This window comes from Cnephaeus nilssonii (assembly GCF_951640355.1).
Source record: "Cnephaeus nilssonii genome assembly, chromosome: 19".
In the NCBI taxonomy this organism is placed as follows: Eukaryota; Metazoa; Chordata; class Mammalia; order Chiroptera; family Vespertilionidae; genus Cnephaeus; species Cnephaeus nilssonii.
Genome location: NC_137090.1, coordinates 2,435,544 through 2,463,115, shown reverse-complemented (window position 1 = coordinate 2,463,115; position 27,572 = coordinate 2,435,544). Strand labels below are relative to the sequence as shown.

Genomic DNA, 27,572 nt, shown 5'->3' with positions numbered 1-27,572 from the left:
GGCGATGCTGTCCCCCAACACTCCCGGGCCGGTGCCTCGGTCCCCTCCTCAGATGGAGGGGTAGGTGTTTCAGTCCTGGCCCCGCGAACCAGCTGCAGGAACCCGCACATCCCGCCGCGTGTCCGCCTTTCCAGCCTGGGAGAGAGCCAGGTGGATGCCCTTCCGTGGGCAAAGCTACCCTCAGGCTGACCTTCATTCATCCTCCCTCTCCCTCTCCTCCTCCCCCTCCCCCTCTCCCCCTCCATCTCCCTCTCGCTCTCTCTCTCCCCCTCCCCCTCTTCCCCTCTCTCCCCCTCTTCCTCTCCCTCTCCCCTCCCCTCCCCCTTCTCTCTCTCTCTCCCTCTCTCCCCCTCCCCCTCTCCCTGTCCCTCCCCCTCTCCCTCCCCCTCTTGCCCTCTCTCTCCCTCTTCCTCTCCCCTCCCCTCCCCACCCCTCCCCTCCCCCCTTCTCTCTCTCTCTCTCCCCCTCTCTCTAGCTCTACCTTTATGGTCAGTGGTCCAAACTGGCCGCAGATAGAGGAAGCAGTGATCGGCGCTGAGCTCCCTGACACGGAGGTACACAAGGCCGGGGCGGATGGGCGTTTAGGGGCCTGGCATGGAGGTGGATTCCCACGGGGCTGTGGGTGCAGTGACCCTTCTGGAAGGTGAGGACGCGGGGGGGGGGGGTCCCCTGCCTCCTTGCCCTCCCGTGGTGACTGGCTGCCAGCCCCCTTTTCTCCCCCTTGCTGGGCGTCGCCAGGGCAGTGGGCAGGGGCATTGTTAGGTCACATGGCCGAGGCCCAAGGGCGCTGGCGGGCAGCAGCCGCCCAGAGACGACGTCGCCTCGGTCACTGCGGTGACTGTAATAAGTGTGGCCTCGAGGGCCGCTGGCCTTCCCTCTCCCGCTGGCTGACGTGGAACTGGGGCAGCTGGTGACTCAGCCCGGCCGCACTGCAGCGTGAGCAGCCGGCAGCCTCCGCGGGGAGCAGGGTGCCTGCGGGGCACTGGCAGGAGGCGGCACAGGGACAGCCTGTCCTGCGGGTAGTGGCGCAGCCAAGCCTCCTGGCAGCGGGCAGGGCGCTGCGGGCTGGCACAGCCGCCTGCTGCTCCGAGACTGCTTGGTCCCAGGCTGGCCCTCCTCAGAGGCCCGGTGTGGCTCTGCGGAGCCGCTGGGAGGACCAGGGGGTGTCAGCCACGGGGTGTGTGTGTGGGGGGGGGGGGGGGCGGGGGGGGACGCTGGGCGTCTCCTACCCATCTCTGTGCATCCAGCCTCAGGTGGCCCCTGGGAAGTCGGGGGACTTTAGCCGGTTCCCAAGCCCTGTTTGGGGGGCTGGGGAGGAACACAGGGGGGTGGGACTCCGTGAAGCAGGAATGATCGGGAGTAAAATAGGAATCATGGGAAGAAGCGTATCTGGGTGCTCACTCCCCGAGCCCGTGGGGCCCAGACTTCCGACTCTGCTGATCACAGCCCGTCGGACATGCCAGTAGCCAGGTGACGCCGAGGAGCCGGGACCAGGCCTTTCCCGGCCCCCTGAGCTCTGGGCGGAGGCCGGCGAGGAGGCCCCACTTCAGTTAGGAGGCGTTCTGTGAGCTGGTCGTTAAAGCACAGCCATGATGAACGTTTGAATGGCATATTATGTAAACTGCATCACTTACATTTTATAAAATAGACAACACTTAAAAATTATATAAGTTATTTTAAATGAAATCATAGACTTGCCACGTGATCCCACTTCTGGGTAAATGCTCAGAAGAATGGAAAGTAGAGATTCAGAGAGACGGGCGTGCCCGTGTTCACAGCTGCCCGAGGGGGAGCGAATCCCGACGCCTGCCGGGACGCGGCGGAACCTTGAGCGCGCCACCCTCCGTGCCAGCGGCCGGACGCGGAGGACACATGCAGGGCGCACTTACAGGAGGCCCAGAGGGGTCCAACCCGCAGAGAGAAAGTGGAAGGGAGGGTGCCAGGGTCTAAGGGGGGCGGGATGGGGAGTGAGTGTTTGATGGGGACAGAGTCTCAGTTTGGGAAGATGAGGAACGTTCTGGAGATGAGGGTGGTGACGGCTGCACAACAACATAAATGGACTTAGTGCCACTTGGCTGTGCACTAAAAATGGTTAAAATGCCCGGCCGGCGTGGCTCAGTGGGTGTGCATTGACCTATGAACCAGGAGGTCACGGTTCGATTCCCGGTCAGGGCACATGCCTGGGTTGTGGGCTCGATCCCCAGTGGGGGGCGTGCAGGAGGCAGCCGATCCATGATTCTCTCTCACCATTGATGTTTCTCTCTCTCTCTCTCTCCCTTCCTCTCTGAGATCAATAAAAACATATTTAGAAAAAAAATGGTAAAAATAAAAGAAAGCAAAGAAACACAGAATGGGAGGAAAAAACCCAAAAAACCAAAAACGCCAAAAAACGGTTAAAGTGGCGACTTTTCTATTTGTTACCACCATAAAGAAATGCACTGCTCGACTAGAGAAAGTGAAATCACGTCTGAGGCTTACGTAATGTAACTCAATAACTTACAAGTACTTCCATCAGAGCAAAGGTGCCGAGGGCGCCACCCTCCCACTCCCTCCGCATTTGCTGCATCCAGCCAGCCATCACCTGTGCCCGCCAGCCCTGCCCTCCCCCCCCCCCCACCTCTGGCCGCCGCACGTGGGGCCTGCACGCCCTCCCAGCGCCAGCCTCAAGGGGGCGCGCTGCCAGCTGGACGGCAGCCAAGGGCATTTGCACCCCAGAAAAGGCAGATTCTGCAAAGCCGGTGGTGTTGGTGTGTGACCCCCAGAGTGCCGGTCAGCTGACCCCTGGAGGGGGGGCTTGAACTGGGGGCGGCACCTCGGGGTCAGAGCAGACATGCTCCGGAGTTAGGACCTCGCCGGTGGCTTGGATGGGGGGTGCGGTCTCTGGAGGTGGAGGGCTGAGGGCGTCGGGGGATGGGGAGGGTCCAGTGGCCGATGGCTCCAAGGCTCTGGAGCTCAGGGAGGCCCTACTGTGCGCCAGGCCCAGGCAGAGCTGCGACCGCATGGCCCCTGCCCCGGGGGAGCCCTGGTCTGTGACAAAACAGAGGCACCCCTTCATGGGGTGTCCTGTCCAAAAGCCCCGAGTGGCTGGGCAAGCAGCCGCCGTCCTCCCTCTGCTGCCCAAGCCCCCCCAGGTCCCCGGGAGCTGGGGTCATGGATGCTGGTGTGCGTGCCAAAGGGCTGCTCCCGCCCACCGCTTCCTCCCGCCGCCCTCTCTCCCAGGCTGGAGCTTCACTCCACCCGGCCGCTCCTTCCATTCCCAGGAAGGCTGCAGTGGATTTCAGGCTGTGCCTTTAATGCCCCCCCACCCCCGCCGCCTGCTTCCCCCCACTGCCCTTAGGACGGCCGCGTGGGGCAGCCTGTGTCCTGGGACCAGGTCTGTGGCTGATTAGACATCGTTGGGAGATGCAGCTTTGACCTAAAGAAATGACTCGGACAGGCCCTGGCTGGTGTGGCTCAGTGGACAGAGCGTCGGCCTGTGGACTGAAGGGTCCCGAGTTCGATTCCGGTCAAGGGCACGTACGTCGGTTGCAGGCTCCTCCCCGGCTTGGGCCCTGGTCAAGGCATGTGCAGGAGGCAGGCAACCAATGGATGTGTTTCTCTCAAACACATCGATGTTCCTCTCCTTCCCTCTCTCTAAAGTCAGTGGGAAATATCCTGGGTGAGGGTTAACAACAACAAAAAGAAATGACTCAGACCGGAGCCTGACCTCTGTATTAGTGTGTGTGTGTGTGTGTGTGGGGGGGGGGACTGCCATGACAAAGGACCATAAACCGGGGGGCTGAACAAAGCAGAAACACACTCTCCCGTTCAGGAGGCCCGAGCCCCCACTCGGTGTGGGCAGGGCCCGCTCCCTCGAAGGCTCAGGGGAGGATCCTTCTGTCTCTTCCAGCTTCTGGGTCCCAGGGGGTCCCTGGCTTGTGGCCGCATCCCTCCAGGCTCTGCCCGCCTCCCGCGGCCTCTCTGCGTCCGTGTGTCCTCAGTCCTGCAGGACCCCGTCCTGGGGTTCAGGGCCCACCCCTCTCCAGGGCACTGACCCTCGCTGCAGGTCCTTGTCTTAATCACCTCTGCCACGATCCTCCCGCCAGATCAGGCCGCATCCTGAGGTTCGGGGGCTCTATCTTTCGGGGGCCACCCTTCACCCCACGACAAGTCATGGTGGACCTGGGAGGTAGGCGGCCCCTCTAATCACACCTTCCCCGGGGCCAGGCCTGTGGGTGGCCTCCCTTCTCCCGTGGCCTGGGGGGGGCGGGGGGTGCTGCTGTGTGTATGTGTGCGCCATCCCAGAAGGCAAAGGCCTCGCCATTGTCGGTTTCTTGCCACATTGAAGCTCTTTTTCCTCTTTCTGCTGCGGCTGCTGATTTTATCTGCCCGGGGCCCTGCCGGGACCCTTCAGCCAGCCCCTGGCCCTGGCTGCTCAGGCCCCAGGAAAGGGGGCGGGGCCTTATTCAGGTCCTGGAGCCCCAGATTGGACAGGGCCCTGGAAGTGATCAAAGGCGGGGATGATTACAGGGCCTCCGGGTGGCTGCAGCGCAGGGGGAAGGCCGCGCAGTGGCCGGACCGCCCCGTTGGAGGATAATTATTCCTTGAAGGGTGGCGCCAGCTGTTTCCCATCTCCTCCGAGGACCGGGGAAGAAGAGGAAGTAAGTGATGTACAATTAGAGCAGTTGGTTAGATACCAGGGGGGACTTCCTGGCCCGGAGGAGTGTGGCTAAGTGCTGGGCTGGGTTTCCTGGGGAGCGTCGGAAACCCCTCCCCTCAGGTGCCCGGGCCTGGCGGCCGTGGCCCCGTGGTTCCAGTGCCAAGGGCTACAGGCAGGGGGCGGACTGGGCGGGCTCGGGAGCAGTCAGGCCAACAGGGGGCGCCTTCTGGCCTCGAAGGGCGACTCCTTCCTGCCATTGTCCCGTGGGCTCCCATAGGGGGGGAGCATTTCGGGGAGGCGTGCACCCTGGCCCGGTCCCCACGGAGATAAGCCCACGTATATTTAGCTCAGCCGAGAATGGCAGGGCGTCGCGCACAATACGCTGACCCGAGGCTAGTCTCGGGGAGCCCGGCCAGCTCTCTGCGAGGACAATCGCACGGGCGTGCCTACCCTCTGCAGGTGCTTTTTATGGAAACACGGGAGCATAGCGCTGTGGCCCAGGCTGGATGCCACCCAGGGCCCCCACGTCTTCCCAGGCGGCTGTGTTTGTGGTTAGGGGCAGGGGACCACCCAGCTCCCAACCACAGGGGGACCGGCTTCCCAGCCGGTGGGAGCGGTGGAGCAGGCCCAGGTGCTGGGGTTCAGACCGCGGTCCCCGGCTGGTGGGGATGACAGGCGCGACTCCGTTTCTGGAACCTGGGCTCCCGGGCCGACGAGGGTGTGTGCGCATCTGAAATGTCTGTGGTTTTGCTGCTCGGCGTCCACAAACTCACTGGGTTGAAAATAGTTCAAAATATCCCAAGCATGAGGGCGGGCGCGGCTGCCCTCCTTAGAAAGGAAGGACTCGGTTTTCGCTGTGAGGAGAGCCCCGGGGAGCCAGCGCGTGCTCAGCCCGAGGCCCGCTCACCTGGGCGGTCCGGGCCTCAGCATCCCCTGCACCTCAGACCTGGGGGTGGAGGGCGGGGAGTGGCGGTGACCAACCTGAGCGCTAGGAGGCGCTGTGGGGGCCCTCGGGTGCCCACCTATGGAGCTGTGGCCGAGTGGCCCACCGGCACCCAGGGCTCCCTCCACGCTGTGGATTCTCCGCTGCCCCCACTGTAGGCAGAGGCAGTGGGTCCAAGCTAGTGAGGGGACCAGGGGCAGACAGGAGCGTCTAACAGGCTCAGCCAATGGAGGGGGGGGGACCAGCCCCCCAAGCCCATCCCCCCCCCAGCTGTCAGTGCCAGACCCGGATGGCCCTTCTTGGGGGCTTGATCCTGGTGCTTCTCAAGTCCCAACTCATCCTGTCGCCCCCGCCCCTAGGACCTGCCTGCCCGCTAGGTAACAGGGTTCATGGGTGTTCGCTGGAGGGATGGAGACGCGTAGAAGTCCCTGCCCCACGGCAGCCTCCTGCCTCCCCATCCTTCTCTCCGCATCTAAGAACCAGGGCCGGACCAGGACCGGGTCTAGGCGCCACATAGAGATGCCCCTTTTGGTGGGGATGGGGAGGCACCCCTCTGGCTGTTGTGACAGGGGCTCCATCCCCGCCCCAGGCCCCTGCCGGGCCAGCGCCCCCTCCCAGAGAGTGCAGGAGCGACCCTGGGTGGAAGGGCGGGGGTGGGGAGTCGCTGGAGGGGGGTCCCCCTCCGGGCCACGTGAGTCCTTCTGGCGCTCGCCCGCTGGCTCTCCGCCAGCCGGCCGGGACCCTGCGGGCCGCCAGCCCGCGTTAACCTCGTCGGCGCCGGGAGCGAGGGAAGGCGGCGGCCAACTTTGTTTGCTCGCGTCAACCCAGCTCCCGCAGCAGGAGCCTGCGCCCCGGGGCAGGGGAGTGCGCTCCCCCTCGGCACCGCCCCCGCGTCCGCTGCCCGCCTCCACATCCGCCCACATCTGGCTGCAGCGGGCGGGGGGCGGGGGAGGGGGGCCGGCCCGGTCCATCGCCGTCCCCTGGGCGTGGGCCAGGCGGGGAGAAGGGGGGCCCTCGGGTCGAGCGCCCCGGACTCAGCCCGTCCCGCGGCGGCAGCGCGCGCCCCAGCCCCCCAGGACTCGGCGCTGACAGGCGGGCGGAGCAGCCAGTGCGAGCCCGGGAGGCCGGGCCAGGGTGCGGGAACCTGATCCGCCCGGGAGGCGGGGGCGGAGCGGGGCGGGGGCGCCAGGAGCGGGAGGCCGGCGCCCGCCCGCCTCCCCCATTCATTCAGCAGAGCCCGCGGGCCGAGGGGCTCCGCCGCCAGCGCTGCAGGCGGGAGCGGGAGCGGGAGCGGGAGGCGGGCGGGCGCCCCAGCAGCTCGCCGGCCGGGCGCTTCCTCCTCGCCGCCCTCCGCGCCGCCCGCCAGCCACCATGTCCGACCCCGCGGTCAACGCGCAGCTGGACGGGATCATTTCGGACTTCGAAGGTGGGTGGGTGCCGCCGGCGGCGGGAGCGCTCGGGGCCCCTCGGACGGGAGGGTGGCGTGGAGGGGGAGGCGGGACCCCGATGGGGCGCCCTCCCGCCGCGCGCCCCCCGCCCCGCCCCGCGTCGCTTACGTGGAGGACCCGGTGCGGGGACCGCTGCCTCCGGCTTCCTTCCTTTTATTGTTGTTTGTGGGGGTGCGCGCCGGCCGCCGGGAGGGCGCGGGCTTCCTCGGGACCCCGGCGCGCGGTGCCCTCTCCGCGCCGCTCAGCCCCGCCCTCGGGCTCCGGCTGCCGGCGCTCCCGGGGGCCCTCCAAGTCCACTCGGCCCTGCGCCCCGCGGGCGGTCGGGGCAGTGGGTTCCCCGCCCCCGCGCTCCCCGGGGAGGGCAGCCCCCTCCCCCAAACCAGTGTTGGCCTGGGCTGAGCCGAGTCCGGGCGGGGGAAGGCCGCCCCGTGGGCCCGGAGAGGTCTTGGGGGGCGCCCCATCGGCCCGCATCCGCGCCTGGGACATCCTCGGCCTCCCGGAGTCGGGCTGTGTGGGGAGGGGGGCCTGCGTGCGGGTAGGGAGTGCATTTTGGCCCCCACTCCCCTCCGGGGTTCACGAAGTGTGGAGAGACTTGGGGGGCAGGGGGGCTTCTCCCTGCGAGTGCGTCCGGCCTCCTGGCTTTGGGCCTGAGTGTGTGTGTGTGAGTGTGTGTGTGTGAGTGTGTGTGTGTGTGTGTGTGTGAGTGTGTGTGTGTGTGTGAGTGCTGTGTCTGCATGCGCGCGCTTTCGTGCGTCCTCGTGACACCCGTGGCCCCGCGTCCTGGGGAGTAAATAAAGTGCTGGGAGGGAAGCTCACACAATAGTCCCCGCACTCGGCCGCTTTCTGAAGGCGGGTCTGCCTCTGTGGGGGCTGGAGCCCCCGCCCCTCCGAGGGGCTCCCCGGCAGCCCTGGGCAGAGCCCTCTGGTGGGCTGGGGTAGGGGAGGCTGGGCTGGAGGCCAAGCCCGGAGGTCCTCCACCCGTCAGGGGCAGAACCAGCGCTGGGACCTGGCTGGCCAGAGCCCAGCGGCTCACATGGCCCACCTGGGTCTGGCCCGTTTGCGGGGGGTACGTCTGGGAACCAGAGCCTGGCTGGACCCACGCAGGGCCCCGCCATGGTGATTCTGGGTGGGGCCTGCCCTGGCCGGCTCGGGGGTGTTTGCTGTCCTGTGGCCCGCCCGCCTGTGCGGACATGAGGGTGCCAGGGGCTGGCCTGGCGGTGGGAACACTCAGACCAGCTGAGAAACAGCCAGGCAGGTCAGGGGCTGCAGAGCGGGCTGGCTTGTGCCTGGCGGTGGACACCTTGGCGCGTGCTCATCCTGGGGGCTCCCGGACTGACCTGCCTGCTCCCCTGCGCAGCTGCTGCTCTCCCGCCACCCCTCAAGGCCTTTTCACGTCCCGGATGCCCGAGGGCGCCCCCTTCAGGTCGCACAGCTCTCCCTGTGGCCGTGGCCAGGACTGGGTCAGCTGGCGGTCCCTGCCCCAAAGCAGGGTGCTGGGATTTCGGGGAGGGATGGTTCCATGCGCCCTGAGGCAGGATGGGGAGGTGGAGCTTTGGGGGTCGTGTGGTCCAACAGCTGTCACAGTTCTTTTCACGTAGGTTGTAGGTTGCGAGTGCCTCTGCCTCGGGGTCCCCCCCCACCCGCCGGCTGTCCCAGCTGAAGATGCCGGCAGCCTCCGCGGCGGGGGGCGGCCTCCCCACGGCTCCTTGACCCTTTAATTTGGTCGGAGACAATGGCCTCATTGAGACCATCCTAGGGCAGCAGTTGGCAGCCTTGTGACTCCAGACGGAGGTCTCCGGAGGGCTGGGGCACGGGGCCTCGAACCCTCCGTGCCCCGTGTGCATCAGTCTCCAGGTGTGCCCTGGAGAGTCCGACGTGCTCTGAGGATGGGGGTTCCGGCGTTCGAGCCCCGGCGTCCTGCATGTGTGCGAGACCAGACACCCGGCCTCCCTGCACGTCCCCGGAGCTTGGGGTGACGCTGGGGGTGGGGGCTGCCAGCCTCGGATGGAGAAGAGGGCACGGCCCAGGGCGACAGTGGGTGACAGGGCAGGGGAAGGCCGCTCTGGCCGACCACTGGAGCGCTCATGGAGGAGGCCGACCTTGAGGGAAAGTCAGACCTTGGCTGTGGAGGCAGGACAGCCTCCGGTCAGGGCAGCCGTGCAGGCAGGGGAGCCAGAGTGAGCCGGTCTGCCGGGGCCGGGGCATAAGGAGGGGCCGGTCGTGGCTGTGGCTGTGGCCGTGGCTGTGGCAGTGGCTGTGGAGGGCCAGGCATTCGCGCCTGGAGCCTGGGCCATCCGGGGAGGCAGCTGGACTAACAGGTCCTCCCACAAGAGCGAGGGTGTGTTCTGGGGGCCTTGGCCGTGGTCACCCACGCGGAGTCGCTCTCTGCAGGACAGGGAGAAAGGGGCGGGAGGGAGCCCCCAGCTCGGCCTCGGCTGCGTGACGTGAGGCGCCACCACCTCAGCAGGGCGAGTTCTGAGCCACCGGGCCCCGGGGGCAAGTTTCAGTCCGAGCAGCCTGGCGTCCTGCCACGGGCCAAAGCGTGTCCGGGGATGCGGGCCGGGGTGGTGTTATCCAGGCCGGTAACATGCCGTGCAGGGCAGCTCCCTGGCATTGGGGTGCAGTGGGTGCTGGGGGCAGACAGGAAGCTGCCCTGCTGTGTGTGTGTGGGGGGGCGGTGGGTGTGTGTGGAGTGGGTGCCCTGAGTTAAAATTTGGCTGGTGCCCCACGTTCTGGGCACATCTGCCCCCTGCCCTGCGGAGTGCCCACCTTTTTTTATCACCTGATTCCTCGCCTGTCCCCGCCCTCGAGGACCCAGGCGTGACGGGGGTGACATCAGGGCCGTCTCCAGGCCGCAGGGATGTAGCCTGTTTGCTTTGTTGCATGTGTCTGTCGGGTGCAGGTCCCCGGGGACTGGGAGGGCGGTGGCACCCTCCGGGATCATGAACCTCTGCCCCCGCCGTGGCCTCCCTCAGTGGCCGCCCTCAGTGACCCCCCTCAGTGACCCCCTCAGTGACCTCGGGGCTCTGCGGGACCCCCACGCAGGGCAAGGAGAGTACTTTGTATTTTCCTGATGTGATTTTTAGTTTCATTTCCCACTTGTCCCGGCACCAACGGGCCTAGGGGTGGCCTTGGCCCCGGCACTACCCGTGTGAGGGCGTGACCCCTGCCCCTATCTCGCTCTGGGCTGTGGACGGTGTGTTCCTTAGAGAGCGCGGGCCAAGTCCTTATCGCCCGCTGCGGCAGGCCGCGGGCCCGGCCCCGAAGAGTTTGCTGTGACCAGATTTGCACACGGAGAAAGAATCCGGGAAGTCCTCGGCGTCTGTGGGAAGCAGACCAGCGCGCTGGCCCCAGAGCCCTGGCCTGGAGGATCCTGCCCCCCTCAACCCCTGGGGGGCCGGCAGCTACCCGGGCTCCTGGCCAAGCCGGGCCGTGCCACACTCTCCCCGTCACAGGCTTCCTTCTCCGGGAGCTGGACCCAGCCTCCTCCCACCCTGCCCCAGGGCCTCAGAGCTGGTGGGCACAGGCCTGCCTGCCGTCCGCGGGGACAGAGACAGGGCATGGGCTGACGACTGGACTGTGAGGGTGGGTGTGGTGGGCCACCTGCCCGGGCTCTGCCGCCCCAGCCTTCCTGAAGGGCGGTGGGGGGGAGTGGGGTCCGGAGCCGGTGTCTGGGAGGGGCGTCCTTGCCAGCAGCCTCTGCCCGTCCTGGTCGTGTGGTGCTGAGCCTGGTCCCAGCGGGGAGAGCAGTCCCATCTCAGTTCTCTACCGCTCCCCGCCAGGGCACGGGGAGCTGGGCACAGGTGGGGACCTTGGGGCCTCCGTGCCAGGGAAAACACACCACCAGAGTTCGAGCCCTGGGTGGGCAGCAGGCACATGGTGGGCACTTGCTTGGGCCACGTCGGGGGCGGGGGCTGTCCCGCGGGGCAGGAGCGGTGACCTGTGGCCTCGGTGACGGACGTCCTCAGGGACACACCGATGTGCGGGCTGCGTGCTGCCCGGTGGGAGCCGGAGCCTCCTCTGCCGGCCGCTGTGGCCCAGCTCACCCGGAGCGCCGCGGCCCTCACACCTGGTGCTGGCCGAGCAGAGCAGGGTCCCGCCTCTTCCTCCTGGCACACCCAGAGGTCAGGGAGCCACACTCAGAGGTCAGGTGCCCCCTTGGTTCCCCAGCTGCATGCCTGGGGGTGGGCTGGCCTGCTGCTCCAAGTCTCCTGGGGTACAGACTCCTGGGGTACAGATTCCTGGGGTACAGACTCCTGGGTACAGATTCCTGGGGTACAGACGCCTGGGTACAGATGCCTGGGTACAGATGCCTGGGGTACAGACTCCTGGGGTACAGATGCCTGGGGTACAGACGCCTGGGGTACAGATGCCTGGGTACAGATGGGAGCACAGAGCCCCAGTGAGGAGCGGGGGGGGGGCGGGGGACGGGGGTCAAGCTCAAGGAATCCATGTTGGCCTCCAAACCCAGGAAGGAGGAGCCCCCTTGCTGCGTGGCGACCCCCAAGGGCAGGGCCGTGTGTGTAGAATGGTGGGGTGGGTGGGGGCCTCTGGGCAACGGGGGGGCGGGGCAGACCTCATTTTTGGATTCCTCCCAGAAGCCCGGCCAGGAGACGCGTTCCTACGCTTTGTCGTGACAAAGTCACCGAGAAAAAACAGCCACACGGCGGCTTTCTCTCCAAATCCCTCGGTTTGTTCCCAAATTTGGAGGCTCTCTGAGTTGCTTATGAGGCAGGAACTCTCTGGAACAGGCCCGGAGCCTGAGGATTTGTCATCCCTCTGGCCACGCAGGCCCCCAGACACCCCTGCGCCCGGGCCTTGGGGCTCAGGCTGTTTGATTTGGTCGGGACAGAGCCCGGAGGCCGTCAGCCGGACAGGAGACGCTCTGGAGACATCGAGTTTGTTGTCGTGTTTCACGTGTGGCCAGTGTCCAGCGCTGAGCGGGAGGGACAAGAGCAGGGCCCTGGCTTAGAGGAGGGTACCCACCCACCCCAGTCCCCCACCCGCCCGCGCTCTGTCCGGAGCCAGGACCCCGGGAGGCGGGAGCCTGGGCCAGGCTCTGACCTGCCTCTCGCCTCCCTGTCCCCCCTCTTCCCCGTGTCCCCGAGTCTAACAGCCTCTCCCCGGAGCTGAGTCCCCTGTAGTCCCAGCCCCCCACCCCAGTGTCTCTGGGCTCGCTGGGAAGCCCACAGCAACCCCAGTAGCAAAATCCAGAAAACCAGGGGGCCCGGCCTTAAACTCAGCGGTGTGCCCTTCCCGGCACAGCTCTGTGCCTCCCGTGTCCCCGTCCCCTGCCTTCACGCGCCGGGTGAGGTGGGGGAGGGAGGCCGGCCAGGTGTCCCCCAGCCCCCTCCACCCACACCTCTGGCTGTAGCATCGCGGGACCGTCTGATGGGGGTTGGACGACAGTTGTTCCCTGGGTACCAAGGGGGCAGGGGTACCCCAGGGCCTCAGGCCAGGTCCTGCAGGGATGGGGTGGGTGGGGGTGGGTCTGTCTTGCTTAGACTGCGTGGGGGCTCCTGGGGGCTGTGTCCCCCTCTCCCCGGTGTCCTCGCTCCGCAGGAGGGGCTGGAATGGGCTCTGGGCAGCCGTGTCTGCTCTCCTGTCGCCTCACCCACGGCCTCCTGCCCTTCGAGGAGCTAGCATGACCCTCTGCCGCTGGGCTGCCCGCTGTCCCCTGGGGCAGGGCCTGGCGTCCGCACCTCCCGGCGGGGGGGGCTGCCTGAGGAGTGGGGAAGGGAGCCACCCCTCAGCCCCCTCTGCCTGCCGGAGGGAGGGTACCGGAGGGACCCGGCTCATCTTGCTTTTTGGCGGGAAGAGAGACAAGTCCCCGGCCGGCTGGGCGAGTGGGTCTGAGGATCCAGGCCTTTGCCGCCACCCCTCCCCCAGGCCCGGCCGGGAGATGGAGGTGTTTGTGGTGGGACCGTCCAGGGCAGCGCCTGGTTCCCCGGCTCTCCCGGTGCCCGCTGGCCCCTCCCTGGGTGGAGGGGTACAGGAAGCCGCCTGAGCAGGGCTCGCTGGCCCTCCTGCCACGTGGGTGGCCTTTCCCTGAGAGGCCAGGCCCTGCCCGCGTCCCCTGCAGAGCCCTGTCGTCTCCAGGGAGAGCAGCAGTCCGGGCTCCAGACCACGCCGGCCTCTGCGCCGTCCCTGCCCCGTGCCCCCACTGAGGTCGGCGGGCGCGCTGTGAAGTAGCGGGTGTGGGGGTCCCTGCTGGCCCCGCCGTCCTGGGTGCGAGAGCAGTGGCACGTGCTCACTCATTGGTTGACTCAGCAGTTGTCTGTGGGCGCCAGCCAACGGCCGGCTCTGTGCTGGGTTCTGAGGGCCGGGCGTGAGCCCAGGAGCGGGTCGGTTCAGGAGGGCTTCCTGGAGGAAGGGGCACCTCAGCAGAGGCCTGGGCGGGAGTTTACCCGGCAGGGTCTCCAGGCAGGGGATGCCGCTGACAGGGCCCGGGGCCCTGAGTCGGGAGGCGGGGGAGAGGGCTGCCTTGTGCATCCGTGAGGGGGCTCCAGGCTCCACCTTGCCTCCTGGGAGGGACTGGGGTGAGGGATTGCGCAGGTGGGAGCGCGGCGCCCGGCGTGTTACCTTAGCCAGGGCGTTGCAGGCTCGGCGAGTCTCGCCTTGGCTCTGGCCTCCGACAGCAAGCGTCAGAGAGGGCAGCTGTGGCTTGTTGCTAAGCTGCTAAGGAAATCCTGGCAGGCCTGGGCCGGGGGTGCGATGGGGAAGGTGGTCATTGCTTGCACCTTCGCAGGCCCCGCGCAGGGGAGAGGAGGGAGGCAGAGCTGGGTCACCTCCCTCCCTGGTTGCCGCCCCCACCCAAGTCCTGGCTTGGGAAGCACCGTGCTGGGGCAGATGGAGGGACGGGGACTCTGGCGAGGGAGGGACTCCTGCGTCTGCTCTGGCTGCAGCCCCAGTGAGGCTGGGCGGGTTGGGGGGGGTGCCTCGGATATTTACATCTCCCCTAACATTTAAATGACGAAGCCAGGCTCGCACACAGCTGCCCTGCGCCAGCTGTCAGGCTCTGGCCTCCCCGCCTCCCCGCCTCCCCCCGCATTCTTCTTCTCTGACCCCAGTCCAGGCCCTTCCAGCTGTTCCCCCTTCGCTCACAGGCACTTCCTCTGACCCGGCTGGTCCTCATTACCTTCCATCCCCATCGCCTTTATTGAGCACCTACTGTCTGCCCGCCGTGGGCTGGGCACTGGGTCCTCCGGAGCCCGGCAAGGTGGCCGGGCCGCTAGGCTCTCTGCGGTCACAGCTGGCCGGGGCCACACTGCAAGGCGGATGCGGGTCCTCCCGCCCCCGTGCCTGCATCTTCCATCACTCCCTCCTGCCCAGACCTGCCCCCGGCCCTCTGCCGCCGGCCCCGATGCCAGACTCGGTCTAACTTGTCCGGGGTGAGTGGGGGGTGGGGACAGCTGGCGGCCCGGAGCCTGGGTCAGTGGGGGCTGCCCCCCGCTCCCGTCCCAGCCTCCATGCTCTCCAGCTCGATGACAGAGCCCAGCTTGCAGGGGGGCGGGGGCTTGGAGGGGGGTGTGCACAGGGCTCAGCTGGTGCTCTCTGCCTTCAGAGCTTAGCTTTTAGGGGCCCTGGGTGGGGTGGGTGGGGGAGTTGGAAGCAGATGGGGGCAATGGTCCAGTGTGCTGGCTCCCAGCGGCGTCGCCCTTGCCCACGCTGTCACGCTGGGGGAGCCCATAGCCTCTCTGCCTTGGGCTCCCACCTGTGAAATGGGATGAGGGTAAAGTACGCTTCAGGTGGTCATGGCAACCGAGGCGCTAATGCCATAGACGCCCTTAGAGCAGGCCGGCATGGGGTGATCGCTCACAGCGCGGCAACTGGCGGAGTCGGTGAAGCAGGCACTGTTTCGGTGGGTAGGAGAGTGGGTAGGAGAGGGACCGTCTTCGTCCGCCCGGGCTGCTATGAAAGGCACCGCAGACTAGACATGTATCTCTCACGTCTGGAGGCTGGAAGTCCAGGGTCCAGGTGCCGGTAGATTGGCGCTCGGTGAGGCATCTCCTGGCTCATGCACGGTGTCTTCTCGCTGTCCTCACAGGGTAGAAGGGCACTAATCCATTCCCGAGGGCCCCACCCTCAGCTAACCAACTCCCCAAGGCCCCACCTCCCGACACCATCACATGGGGGTTAGGATTCAGCATAGGATTCAGACAGTCCATCTGTGGCTGGCGGGGGCCGGGGGTTGGGAAGAGGGGAGGCCTGGCGGGCTCCTGGACGCCCACGGCCGCCTCCGTCCTGCCCGTTTCCTGTGGCAGGCGAGGTCAGCCTTACTTCCCATGGAGGCCCTCGGTACATCGGCTTTTCTCTGCCCACGGAAAACCCAGGGTGGGCCCTGGGCAGGTTTGGGGCCTTGTGACCGACACGCCCCCCTCGTCACCTGGGCCTCCGCCCCCGGCATTGCCCAGTGTGCCTGCCGGGGAGCTGACCGGGGAGCGGTGGGGGCTGAGGCTGGGCGTCGCCCTGGGTGCCTCTGCAGCGGGAGAGGGCGTGCGGCTGCTGCGCCGGGGCTCCTGGTGGCAGAGGCTGCGCTGGGGTTTCCTTCGTACAGGATGCTCGGGGGTGGGGGTGGGGTGGGAACAAGGCTTGTGAGCCCCCGGGCCGGCCCCCCAGAACCTCCGGGAGGTGGGGACCAGCATCTACTTTCGTCTGAGCGGCAGGAATGGTTCTGATGGCAGAGCTGAGAAAGGTCTGGAGGCAGCAGGTTCGAGCCCCAGGGAATTTAGGGGCGAGGAGTGCAGGGTGTGGGGAGGTGTGAGCTGCTGGTGCTACAGAGAGCAGCCCGCCGCTGCCCGAGCCGGAGCCGGAGCCAGAGCCGGAGCCGGAGCCAGAGCCGGTGCTGCAGGGCTGGAGGGCGTTGGCCCGTCACAGCCGCCGGGCTCGGGTCCTGGGCTCGCGTTCCTCCCGTAGCTTTCCCTGCGTTTCGCAGCTTTTCTCCGTCGCACACGAGTTGCTTTTATCGTCGGGGAAGGAGCAGGTGTAATTATTTTTAAAAGCTCATCGTCGAGCCCTGGCCGGTGGGGCTCGGGGGAGAGAGCTTCGGCTTGCGGGACGCAGGATCTCCGGTTCAGTTCTGGGCGAGGACGTGGACCTGGGTTGCAGGCTCGAAACCCGGGCCCTGGCCTGGGTGTTTGCAGGAGGCAGCCAACCCGTGTGTCTCCCCCACATCGATGTTCCTCTCTCTCTGCCTCTCCCCCTCCCACTCTCAGAAATCAATGGAAAGATTTCCTCGGGTGACGATGAACAAAAGTAAAAATAAAAATAGAAAAAGTTCGTCGTCAAAATGAAAGCGCGCTGCCCAGCCCCCCAGCCCGGTGGAGACTCGGGGCCCTGTGGCTTCCCCGGCTCCGGGCTGGGGTGCTGAGTGGAGAGCAGGCACCGCTGGCGGCAGCATTTTTGGCCGCAGAGGAATGTGGCCAGAGCTGAGGGCCCTGACCTCTGCCGGGAGGGGAGGGGAGGGGAGGGGAGGGGAGGGGAGGGGAGGGGGCCGGCCGCCCCGTCCACCCTGGCCGGCCCCTGCGGCTCTGCGGCGGTGGAGTTGCCGGGCCTGGCTGTTCAGGACCCAGGAGCGCACCTCGGAGCTGGCGGCCGATCGCAGAAGGGCCTTCCCCGGGGCCATCCTGTGTCCGAGCTGGGAGGGGCCTTGCAGTTCAGCCCTTCCTGGACTTTTCCAGGAAACTGAGGCCGCAGGGGTCATGTGCCTGGCCTGGGCGGGGCGTAGATGGCGCTGGTGACAACTCGGTGCCCCGCCCCCGCCGCCCTCGGTCTGCAGCGCTTCCTACCCGCCCGCCCCGCGCACTCTGCTGGGGACACGCGGGGAAAAGGCCCGTTTTCAGTGAAGCAAAGGACGACTCCCGCCTGCGGTTTCACTTCCTGCAGGCTCGCTCTCCGCCCAGCCGGCTGGGTGGGGGGGTGGGGACCGTGGACAGTTTCCGGGTGGGTGAGCGCTGGCCCCTCCCTGGCTGCCTGTGCCCCCGGCAGCTGGTGGCGGGAAGGGCCTGGCTGCCAGGGCTTCCCCAGGTGGGAGGTGGAGGTGGCAGCCAGGGGGGTCAGAGGTCACGGGCTGCGTGGGGGCGCTGGGCAGCGGGGTGGGGGGTCTCCCAGGGGCTCTGGCAGGAGCTCCCTGTCAACAGCTTGCACTTCTGCCTCCTCCCACGGCCAGGAGCAGAGTTGGGGGGTGCAGAGTTGGGGGGTGCCTGTGAGACGTCCTGGAGGTGGGTGTCAGTGCACCCCAGCACAGCAGGCAGGTGGCTGAAGGGCCACCCGCAACCTGCCCCGGAGGCCAACCCCCCATCAGTCTGCTCACCCACTTCTTTGCCAAACCCCTCCTGCCTTGAGGACACAGCAGGCCCAGACGCTCAGGGCCAGAACCCGAAGGCACCAGGGTTCTGCAGGGCGTGGGGTCACCGAGGCTCCGCCCTCGTCCAGCCCATTGTGGCCGCCTTGGGCCCGGCTGTGGGGAGCCCGCCCCTCCCCCCGCCGCCGCTCCCCTCTCCCTCCCTACCACCCCCCGCCCCTCCATTCCTCTGGACTCCTGGGTGCTGCTCTGAGCGGGGCCTGCCCGGGGCCTGACCTCTGCTCCCGGGGTCACTGTCCCCTGTGATTAGGCCGGGGTCACTGTCCCCTGTGATTAGGCCGCTGCTCATATTGGCCGGGGCCTCGCCCACCTGCTGGCCACCCCCGGCCACAACACAGCCCGTGTGTCCTCCATGTCCCTGGGCAGCCTGTGATGGATGGAGGGTCCCACCGGGCCCAGTGGCCCCTGGTGTTGGTTTCTTTTACATTTTCACTGCGCTTTAGCCATTCCCGCGGGGGGGGGGGGGGGGGGGTGGTTCTGCATCCCAGGCCCGTTCGGAGTGGCCACGACCTGTGTGCGCGGCCGCGGGGCTGGGAACAGCTGCTGGCCACACGGGGCCTGGCCATCCGTCCCTGAGGGTCTCTGGTTGGTCCTGGTCTGCACGCAGCTCGGTCCTGGGCCGCAGGCAGCTGGGCCGACAGCCATGCGCAGAGGCTTGTCTGCAGGGTCCGTGACCCCTCTCCGTGGTCGGGGGCGGACTCTCGGGGAGCAGCTCTTGCAGGGCCTGGCCATCCGGGAAGAGGCGTGTTTGGGGGAGCAGTGGACGGGGGAGGGAAGAGGTGGAAAGGAGCCTCGGGGGGTCAGTGGGGACCCTCTGGTTGGGGGAGCAGCTCCCCAACTTGAGACCCTGGGAGCTGGGTCTGCAGTTTGTGGTCAGCCACCTCCCAGGGGCTGCCATTTATCAGGACCTTTGACCCATGGAGGCCTGAAAGGTCACCCTCTCCCCCCCACTCCTGCAGCCTGGCTGCACCCAGGCCTCCCCGCCGCCGCCCTGCCCGGCTCAGGAAGCCTCCTCTTATCTAACCCGCATCTCCCTCTCTCTCTCTTTCTCTCTGCTTCTCTCTCTCTCTGCCCCTCTCTCTGCCCCTCTCTCTGCCCCTCTCTCTGCCTCTCTCTCTCTCTCTCTCTCTCTCTCTCTCTCCCCCACCCCCCTCTTCCTGCCTCTCTACGCTGCACCTTCTGCCCCGTCCCTCGTCCGGTCCTTGGTGGAAGCAGCCAACAGCGTGGTTGGGGGGAAGGCAGGTGACCAGACTGGTCCAAACACGTGCTTCCAAATGCGCTCGTGCTCTGTCACTTCCATTGAGTCAAAGAACAAGGAAGTGCAGCATCTGGGGGCGACTTTTAAAGGGGCCTGGAATGACCCCGCGCTGCCAGAACCCGGGCAGGGGCAGGGACAAGCACCCGGAGGCCCGTGCCCAGGGGGTGCCCTCTGGGGGGGGGGCTTCCCAAGAAGAGGCCCCGCTCTGGGACGTGGCCGTGCACAGAGACTTCTTGAAGCGAAGTTGCCACGCCCACGGGCCTGCGGGAGTCTCACTGTGAGGCGGCTTCTCTGGCGTGGGGGGGGGGGGGGGGGGTCGGGGGAGGGGGCGGGCAACTCCAGGGGTTAACCCGCTGCTGGTAGGTGGCCGATAACTTACTGCCCCAGTTGGGACACTCCTGGGAGTGGAAGTGGGCGCCCTAATGACGGGACACAGGAGTGGGCTGGGCCGCCCCGTCCCACGGGGCTGCGAGCGTGGGCCCCTGTCCCAGCGGGGAGGGGAGGCAGCTATGGCGCCGCATCCACAGAAGGCCGAGCGGTGGCGTGCAGACCGCCCTCCCTTCTGTGTCCTGTTGGTGCAGTAACTCGCTAGGGCTGGCCTCGCGAAGTGCCACCAGCCGGGGCTTGAGACTGGAGAGATGTGGTGTCTCAGGCCCAGCGGCCAGGCCTCTAACTCAAGGGGTGCGGCCTGGCCGGCGGGCTCCGTGGTTGAGCGTCGACCTAGGAACCAGGAGGTCAGGGTTCGATTCCCGGTCAGGGCACCTGCCTGGGTTGCGGGCTGGATCCCTGGTGTGGGGCGTGCAGCGGGCAGCCGATCCATGATTCTCATCGTGGATGTTTCTCTCTCTCCCTCTCCCTTCCTCTCTTTGAAATCAATAAAAACATATATTAAAAAATAGTAATAAATCAAGGTGTGGCAGGGCTGGCTCCTGCTGGAGGCTCCGAGCGAGGGGGCCTCCTCCAGGCCTCTGCTCCCTTGGGTGGTGGGCGTGTGGCCCCCCGGGTGTGTCTCCTATGCTGTCTCTCCGAGGACACCTGCCGTTGGGGTTCGGGCCCACCCAGGACACTGTCATCTCCAGACCCCTTCTCAGTGACCCCACGGAGCCCCTTTCCCCGACAGGCCACTCCCCCGGGTCCAGAACTGGGACTCAGACAGGCCGTGTTGGGGGCCCCTGTCCTCGGGCGGCACAGCAGGTTCCGGAAGGACCTGACCGTGCGGCTGGGCCGGGAGGGCTGGGCTGGGGTCCGCCGGTGTCCTCACTTGCCAGGCTGCTGGAGAGCTTTCCAGGGAGGAAGTAACGTAAGGAATTGGGGGGGTAAGACGAGGTCTGGGATCCCGAGGCCAGCTGTTGCCCGCAGCTGCTCGGGGCTCCCCGCCCAGTGCCGAGGTCCTGTCCGCGTGGGGGGACCACGGGTCACCGGCACCCACGCCCCAACTTCGTGCTCTTTAATGCCTGAACACGTTGCCGGCGGGGAAGGCCGCCTGCACCTGGGGAGGGAGGGGGCCCGTGTGTGTTCCTTGGCCTGGCGGCCTTGTCAGCTCTGCGGCTCCCCAGGGCCCGGCGGCCTTGTCAGCTCTGCGGCTCTCCAGGGCCCGGTGGCCTTGTCAGCTCTGCGGCTCTCCAGGGCCCGGTGGCCAGGGCCAGGGACCGGGCCGGCCTCCCCGTGGGAGCGTGGGGAGCAGAACGGCCCCTTGGAGCCCCCTGTCTTCCGGCCAGGACATAGGCCGTCACCAGAACCAGTGTGTGGGGTCCCCTGGGTGGAGAGACCTCCTGGGGACCCTCAGGGACATCGCTGGCTCCCGTGGCGCATCCCCCGGGACCACGTGGAAATGGGTCAGCTGGGTCCTCTTTTGCCGGGGGTGAGGCCAGACCCTCCGGGAGACCGTGCCTGGGAGACTGTGCCAGGGAGACCGTGCCAGGGCATGCGCCGCTGGCCTGCATCAGGTCGGAGGCCCGGGACGGGCTGTGTGACGCTGCCCACGCCCGCGCCCCCTCAGCCAGCCACGGCCACCTGCCCCTGGGCCCTGGACTGGAGCCGGGCGGAGGGGCCTGGCCCCTGCGTGGTCTGAGGCTGTGGCCGTGGGGCGCGGAGGGAGGGGCCGAGGGGGGGTGTTGAGCTGTGGGTGCCGCTCTCGCCCTCCAGCCTCTCTTCCTTTATATGGACTTGCCTGTTGTTACACAAGCGCCCGCCCGCTGGCCGACAGCTCAGCGCTCCCACTTCCCTGCAGGCTCAGCCGCGGCCGCTGCACCCCTCCCTCTGGACTGAGTGTTGCTTTCTGAGGGCCCCGCCCCCACTTTCCCCGTCCGCATCGTCCCTGTTCCCAGCCTTCCTCCCCCACCCGCCGCCTCAGCCACCCTCCTCCGCGCAGCCCCCAGGGTCCCCGAGACGGGGATCCAGTGCCAGGGGGTCCCCGAGTGGGAGCGAGACGGGGAGGGCGGCGGCCGCTGAGGTGCATCACGGGGCCCATCACCGCGCTGCAGCCGTGGGCACCCCCACTCTGCACCCCACACCCCGGAGCTGGCCCACCAGGTGGGGGTGGGGGTTGACTCCAGCTGTGGCCCGAGAGCTGCTGGTGTGGGGAGCAGGGTTCCCCCTCCCCGCCTTCCCGCCTGGGGCACCAGGTGCCACCAGGAGAGGCTCTGGGCGGAGGGGCAGGTCCTGGCCTTGGGGGTGGTGAGCGTGGGGAAGGGCCGGGCAGTCTCGGCCACTGTGGGGGGTGACCACACGCATATACACGGACACACACACACACACACACACACACACACACACACGGTGCACGCGTGCCGATGGCACTCACACCGACCACTGTGAAAGTTGTCGCACGGCCACCACGTGGCGCCTCCTGTCTGCCCTGCTGCCCGGAGGGAGCCTCCCGCTGCCTCTGCCCCACAGCCCACCGCTCTGCCCACCCTAGAGCCTGCCTGAGCCCCTCACCCCCCACTGACCGTTGTAGCCCAGGGGGTTCATCCTGCTCATGGCCCTTGCGTCAGCTTCCTGGGGCTCCCGTACCATGACCCCCAGATCCGCACAGCCCCCCTCCGAGAACTTTGCAGTCCCTGCCGGGCCTCGGGGTGGCTGAGCTTCGCCACCCGGGGTTCTGTGCCCTGTGTCCGCGAGAAGGAGGTGTGCCCGGGGCTCGGAGAAGGCCTCCTGGGGGCGCCGTGGCTGGGGGACGGGAATCCAGGGGGCAGCTATCGGGGACGGGGGCTCCTGCGCGGCCCCCCACTCCGACGTTGGGATCACACACTCCCCGGCCGCCTGCCTGCCTGCCCCCCAGCAGGCCCGGGTCTTCCGGCCGGAATGTGGAGGAGAGGGAGGGAGGGGTGCTGAGAGTGGCCTGGAGAGCTGGCGGGGACTGGGGCCAGCATCAGGCAGGGGGGTTGGGGGGGGGTAGGGAGTGGTGGAGCCCCTGAAATCCTGGGCTTGGGGTGGGAGCGGTGAGGCGAGCGAGGGGAGGGCTGGGGGACCCTGGTGGATGAGGACCTGGCCGGCGGGAAGAAGCTGGTGAGTGTCCTGGACGTGGGCCCGCCTGCCTGGGCTCTATAACCAGGAGCAGCTGGTCTCCTCTGACTTCGGGGGCGGCTTCTTAGGCCCCATTCCCACCGCCTGGGGGGAGGGAGCGGAGAGGTGGCAGGCGTGTGGTAGTCAGTCTCCCCCAACACCCCCCACTCCCCGGGGCCCAGGTCTGGCTGGGGCAAGCAGGGCAGGAGGAGGCAGGTGCAGGGGAGGGTGAGGACAGAGAGTCGGGGCTGAGGGGGGGGCCGACCATGCCGGGGCTCCACGTGATTCCACCAGAAACTGCACGACCACGTGCTTAGAACTGTGGGCCTTGCAGCCAGGCAGACACGCCTCTGGGTCCGCCCCCCGCCGGGTCCCTGCTGCAGGGGAGTCCGCGGTGGCCAGGGGGCCTCTGGCCGGAGACAGGACCCTGCGTCCTCGGCTCTTGTCTTCCTGTGGGAACGAAGTCAAACAAGAGACAAGGAGCAAAGGCGGGCGAGAATGTATTTCAGAAAAGGAGCCCCCTCAGATGTGGTCTGAGCGGGCGACTAGCCCCCCGAACCAAGTGCCCCGCTCAGTGTGTGTGGGGGGGGGACTTACACCTCTCGGCTGGCGTGTCCTTAAGTAAGCCTCTTCCTCCCGTATCTCTCAAAAGGGTGTTTATCTTCAGGCCCTGAGGCTCCTTCTCCCAGGGTTACTGCCCGGTCAGACTGCGCCCAGGTCTTCCCTGTCCCATGGGGGGGTCTGTCGTCTTCAGTATCTAATTTTGGGGTGTCACATCTCACACGTATTTCCTCCAAGCCCTAACTGCCTCACCCAGCTCATATCTTTCTAGCTGTCCACTCTTTTTTTTTTTAAAAAAATATATTTTTATTGATTTCAGAGAGGAAGGGAGAGATAGAGAGAAACATCCATGATGAGAGAGAATCATGAATTGGCTGCCTCCTGCACGCCCCCCACTGGGAATCGAGCCCACAATCCGGGCCTGTGCCCTGATTGGGAATCGAACCCGGGACCCTTCAGTCCGCAGGCCGACGCTCTATCCGCTGAGCCACGTTGGCCGGGGCGAGCTGTCGACTCTTTAGCAGGAACGTGGCCCAGCCCGGCCTCGGTTTCCCTGTCTGTACTGGGGACAACGGCGTTATTTGCGGCGGAGGGTTGTCTCGAGTGCTCAGGGCGAGGTGCGCGGCGAGCAGTCCTCGCCTCCGTGCGATGCTCAGTGTCGTCTCCTCGCGCCGCTGTTTGGGTGACGGGTCGTCTTCACGTGGTTCTGAGGTCTCGGTGCTGCCGTTCCGGGGACGTGTCCCTGGCTGCTGCGGCGGGGGTGGGGGTGGTGGCGTGTTTGCCGATGGTGTTGTGTTGGGCGCATGCGAGGAGGAGAAAGGAAGGCCACGGGGAGGAAGAAGTCAGAGGCTCCCCAGAACCAGGCATCCCGGTAGGAAACAGGGCTGGTCCACGCGTGGTCGTGGCGGGACAGCGAGGCCGGCGTCTTCCAGGCTCCGGCCTTTTCTCTCTCCCCCCTGATCGCTGTGCCTCTGAGTCTCCTGGTAGAGGGGGGCTGTCCCCTCCCGCTCTGAGAGGTGCCCGCTCGCCGCACGCGGGATGTCCCGGGGTTCCCGAGCCCCCACTCATCCCACCCTGCCCTCTGTCTTTCAGCCTTGAAAAGATCTTTCGAGGTCGAGGAGGTCGACACGCCCAACTCCACCCCACCCCGGAGGGTCCAGACGCCCCTGCTCCGGGCCACCGTGGCCAGCTCCACCCAGAAGTTCCAGGACCTGGGGGCGAAGAACGCGGAGCCGCCCGCCCGCCATGTGGACGCCCTGAGCCAGCGGTCCCCCAAGGCCGCCCTGCGAAGGGTCGAGCTGTCGGGGCCCAAGTCCGAGCCCATGTCGCGGCGCACCGAGATCTCCATCGACATCTCGTCCAAGCAGGTGGAGAACGCCGGCGCCCCCGGGCCCTCGCGGTTCGGGCTGAAGCGGGCCGAGGCGCTCGGCCACAAGACGCCGGAGCCCACGCCCCGGAGGACGGAGATCACCATCGTGAAGCCCCAGGAGCCAGCCCACCGGAGAGCGGAGGCCCCCGCCGCCAAGGTCTCCGAGGTGTCCACCGCCCCCCCGGCCGACCCCGCCCCCAGGAGGGTGGAGATCCAGGTGCCCAAGTCGGCCGAGGTGCCCGCCGCCCCCGTCCCGTCCCTGGAGAATCCAGAGCCCGCCCCGCTGTCTCAGCTGCAGAGCAGGCTGGAGCCCAAGCCCCTGCCTCCCTCGGCCGAGGCCCCGCCCAGGAGCCAGGAAGGTGAGTAGCCAGGTGCCTGGTGGGGCCAGGGGTCGCCAGGGGTGGTGATGGTTGGGGGCGGGAGCTGGCTCTGCCACGGAGTCTTGGAGAAAGAAGCGGAAGCGGGGGCGGGGGGTGTGCTTCCATGGGGACCTAGGACACCCAGGGGCCAGCGGCCGCGGGCTCGGGGAGCAGACTGTCCAGGGCGGATGGGCCCGACGCAGCAGGATGCGCTGAGCTGGGCTTTGGGAAGGACCCCTTTACGGCCAGCGTGGACCGTGCCGTCCAGCTGCTGCTGTGCGGGCCGGGCCGGCGGGGCTGGAGCCCGGAGCCTGGAAATGAGAGGCGGGGCGTTTGCGCCTCCAGGACGGGCTCTCACGTCACGTTCCGTGGTCACGGGGCCCAGGGCAGGAATAGCCGGCGGCCCTGGGCGTGCCTGACAGAGGCCAAGGTCCCAGGGTAGGGGTTAGGAGATTTGGGGGGTCCTGCCCCCCCTGAGGTTTTGCATTGGAGGTTTTCTACCTCCTCCCCCAGGAGGGAGGCTGTGAGCAGAGGCCAGGAGAACACAAGAAACCTCATCTCTGCACCCGCAGGCTCTCTGGGCCGCTGGGGAGGGGCCCCCGGGCCAGGGGTCCCCATGATCCCTGCCCACAGCTACGTTTGGGGGTGATGTTCTGATGAAGGGAGGAGGAGGGAAGCAAGGGGCTCGGGTACTGTCCTCAGAGGACCCCAACCCAGACTCAGGCTCGCTCGGGGAGCTTCCAGGGGAGGGAGTGGGGATCCCCGTGGGACCCCGGGCCCCCGGGGAGCGCCGGGCCCTGGGCTCCTGGGCTGTGTGCGGGTGCCGGCTGCGCTGTGAGCCGCATGACGGCTGGGTCTGTTCTGGTCGCCGGACTCCGGACCCGTGAATGCTCAGTAGGTGTTCTGTGCGTTGGACAGACAGAACATTCTGGGTTTTTGATTTTCCTTGTCGAAGTGACTATTTTTAATTGTGGTTATAACACACATAACGTAACATTCACCCTTTTAACCGCATTCAGTGCACAGCTCAGCGGCATTAGGCACATTGACATCGTGTGCAGGCGTCCCACCACCATCTCCAGAACTTTCTCCCCCATCCCTCCCATCGCACAGTCACGCCCAGCCCCCAGCCCACCCCCCCACTCCGCTCCCTGGCTGTGCGTTTGGCCGCTTTAGGTCCCGAATGAAGTGGGTCACACAGCGCTTGTCCTTCCGTGTCTGGCTGTCCCTGCGCGTCGTGTCCTCACGGTCTGCCTGCGCCGGAGCCGGCGTTCTGGGGGGGGGCGGGGGGTGTCCGTCGTCTGTGATGGACAGCGGCTGCTTCTGCTCCGGGGGTTGTGCGCGCTGACCGTGGGCGCTCGCCTCTCCCAGGCCCGGCCTCCGCTTCCTCTTGCTTTTCCTGGTTGAGTGAGACTTTGCCAGTGGCCAGTGGACTTGGGGACCGGAGGGCCCTTGGCTGGCGACGGAGTGGGGTGTGGGGTGAGCTGCTGTGTTCTGTTTGAGCAGGTGGGGCAGGGGCTGAGGGGCCTGCCCGCGGCGCCGGCCACTCTGAGCCGCCGACTGTGTGGGTCTGCTCTCGCTCCCATGTCCGTCTCCCTACACGTGACCCGGGTGTGCTGTGAGGACAGAGCCGCGGCCAGTGTTCGGGGCGTGCCCGGGAGGCCATTTCCTCGGATCCGCGGGTGAGCTTCGGTTGGTCCAGGGCCTCTGGCGCCGGATACGTCCCCCTCCAGGGGGGTGAGGTGTTCACACTCAGCCCGGTCAAACAGGATGTGGCCGGGAGGCGGCCGTCCCAGGCCGGCCAGGTCTTGGCGACAGCTGGCGCTGGACGCGCAAGGAGATGTCCCGGCTCTGGGGGCACAGGCCAGGGGGTGTCTGCCCGGGTGGCAGGGCCCTGGGTCAGCGGGCGGGCGGGGCACAGCTCAGGGTGTCCAAGGACGGTCAGGCTGGCTGTGGCTGAGCAGTGGGACCCCAGGAGAGGACGGGGCAGTGGGACCAGGAGCAGTGTGGGGCCGGCGTCCCAGGAGCACGGCCCCGCCCCCGAAGGTTTGGACCCCGTGGGGTTCCCCAGGCAAAGGCGGGGAGGGAATGTGGCGTTTCTCCGTGGAGACGAAGGTGGCTCTCCGAGTGGGAGTGAGCGCGCTCGGCAGCCTCCCAGACCCGCGGCCCCCGGAGCGGCCCCCAGCGGGGTGTCCAGCTCCCCGGCAGGGCCATCACCTGTGTGACTGTGCCAGATGTGTGTGTACACGCGTGTGAACTCACAGGTGCGCCCGTGCCCCGACCCCGTGTCTCCCCAGCTGGGGGCGGGCTCTCTGAGACAGTGCTCACCTGCGGAGACCCTTTGGGCTGGACATGCGCACTGGACTCGGGGTGAGGGGGGCTGGATGGGCGCTGGGAGAGGAAGATGCTCTGTGGGGGAGGGGCGGGGATGACTCACTCTGGGAGGATCTTTCCTCTTCCCGCAGGTTCTGAGGGAGCCGCCCTCGGGCCTGGAAGGAGCCGGGGGCCAGGAGGGGGCGAGGCCCACCGAGGGCGGGGAGTGTGGCCTAGACCTGCACGGCCCTGGACGTGAGGCCAGAGGTCCTGGGCATCTGCTCGGAGGGCAGGGCTTTGCTGGGGGGGGGGGGGGGGTGTTCCCGAATCTGTTGCCGTGGCTTCTGGGGGCCCAGGTCTGCGTTCCCACCCAGCCTCTGCTCCGACCGCCTCTTCCTCTCTCCTCCGCTGGTCCTGGTCCTCCCAGTTCTCCCAGAGGCACATCCTGTCCTGAGCATCGGCCCCACGTCCTGTCCATCCCTCCTGCAGCCGGGCACTCCCGTCCCTTCCGCCCTTCCTTTGGGGGCTGGGCGGAGCGCTGCAGGCCTCCCACCCCCAGCCCTGCTCTGACCGCCCTTCGTGGCACACTGCCCCTTGCCCCCGAGGCCCGGCTGGCACCGCAGGGGCAAAGGATCAGGGAGGGAGGGCGCTCTGCACCCTCCGATCAGACGCTCGGCCCTCTGCCTCCGCCTCCAGGAAGCCTTCCAGCTGGCTCTGGTGCTGGACAGTCTCCCGGGACCCCAGCTGAGTCGCTCCCAGATTGACCCCCCTGAACACGGCACCGATGAAATCTTTGCCCCCTCGGGGCCTTC

The 27,572-nt window shown here is 67.3% G+C and overlaps 1 protein-coding gene across 3 annotated transcripts in view; it reads left to right on the top strand.

Annotated features, from left to right (window-relative positions):
• Positions 1-27,572, top strand: part of SEPTIN9 (septin 9) — a 118,983-nt gene that overhangs the window by 41,526 nt on the left and 49,885 nt on the right. For 2 of the 3 annotated variants that reach the window (XM_079796812.1, XM_079796813.1), the window contains one exon: positions 23,812-24,447. In XM_079796812.1, coding sequence (XP_079652938.1) covers positions 23,812-24,447 — 636 coding nt within the window. Of the gene's footprint in view, positions 1-6,765; positions 7,009-23,811; positions 24,448-27,572 lie in introns of those variants that run through there. The other variant, XM_079796814.1, reaches the window with a different exon arrangement.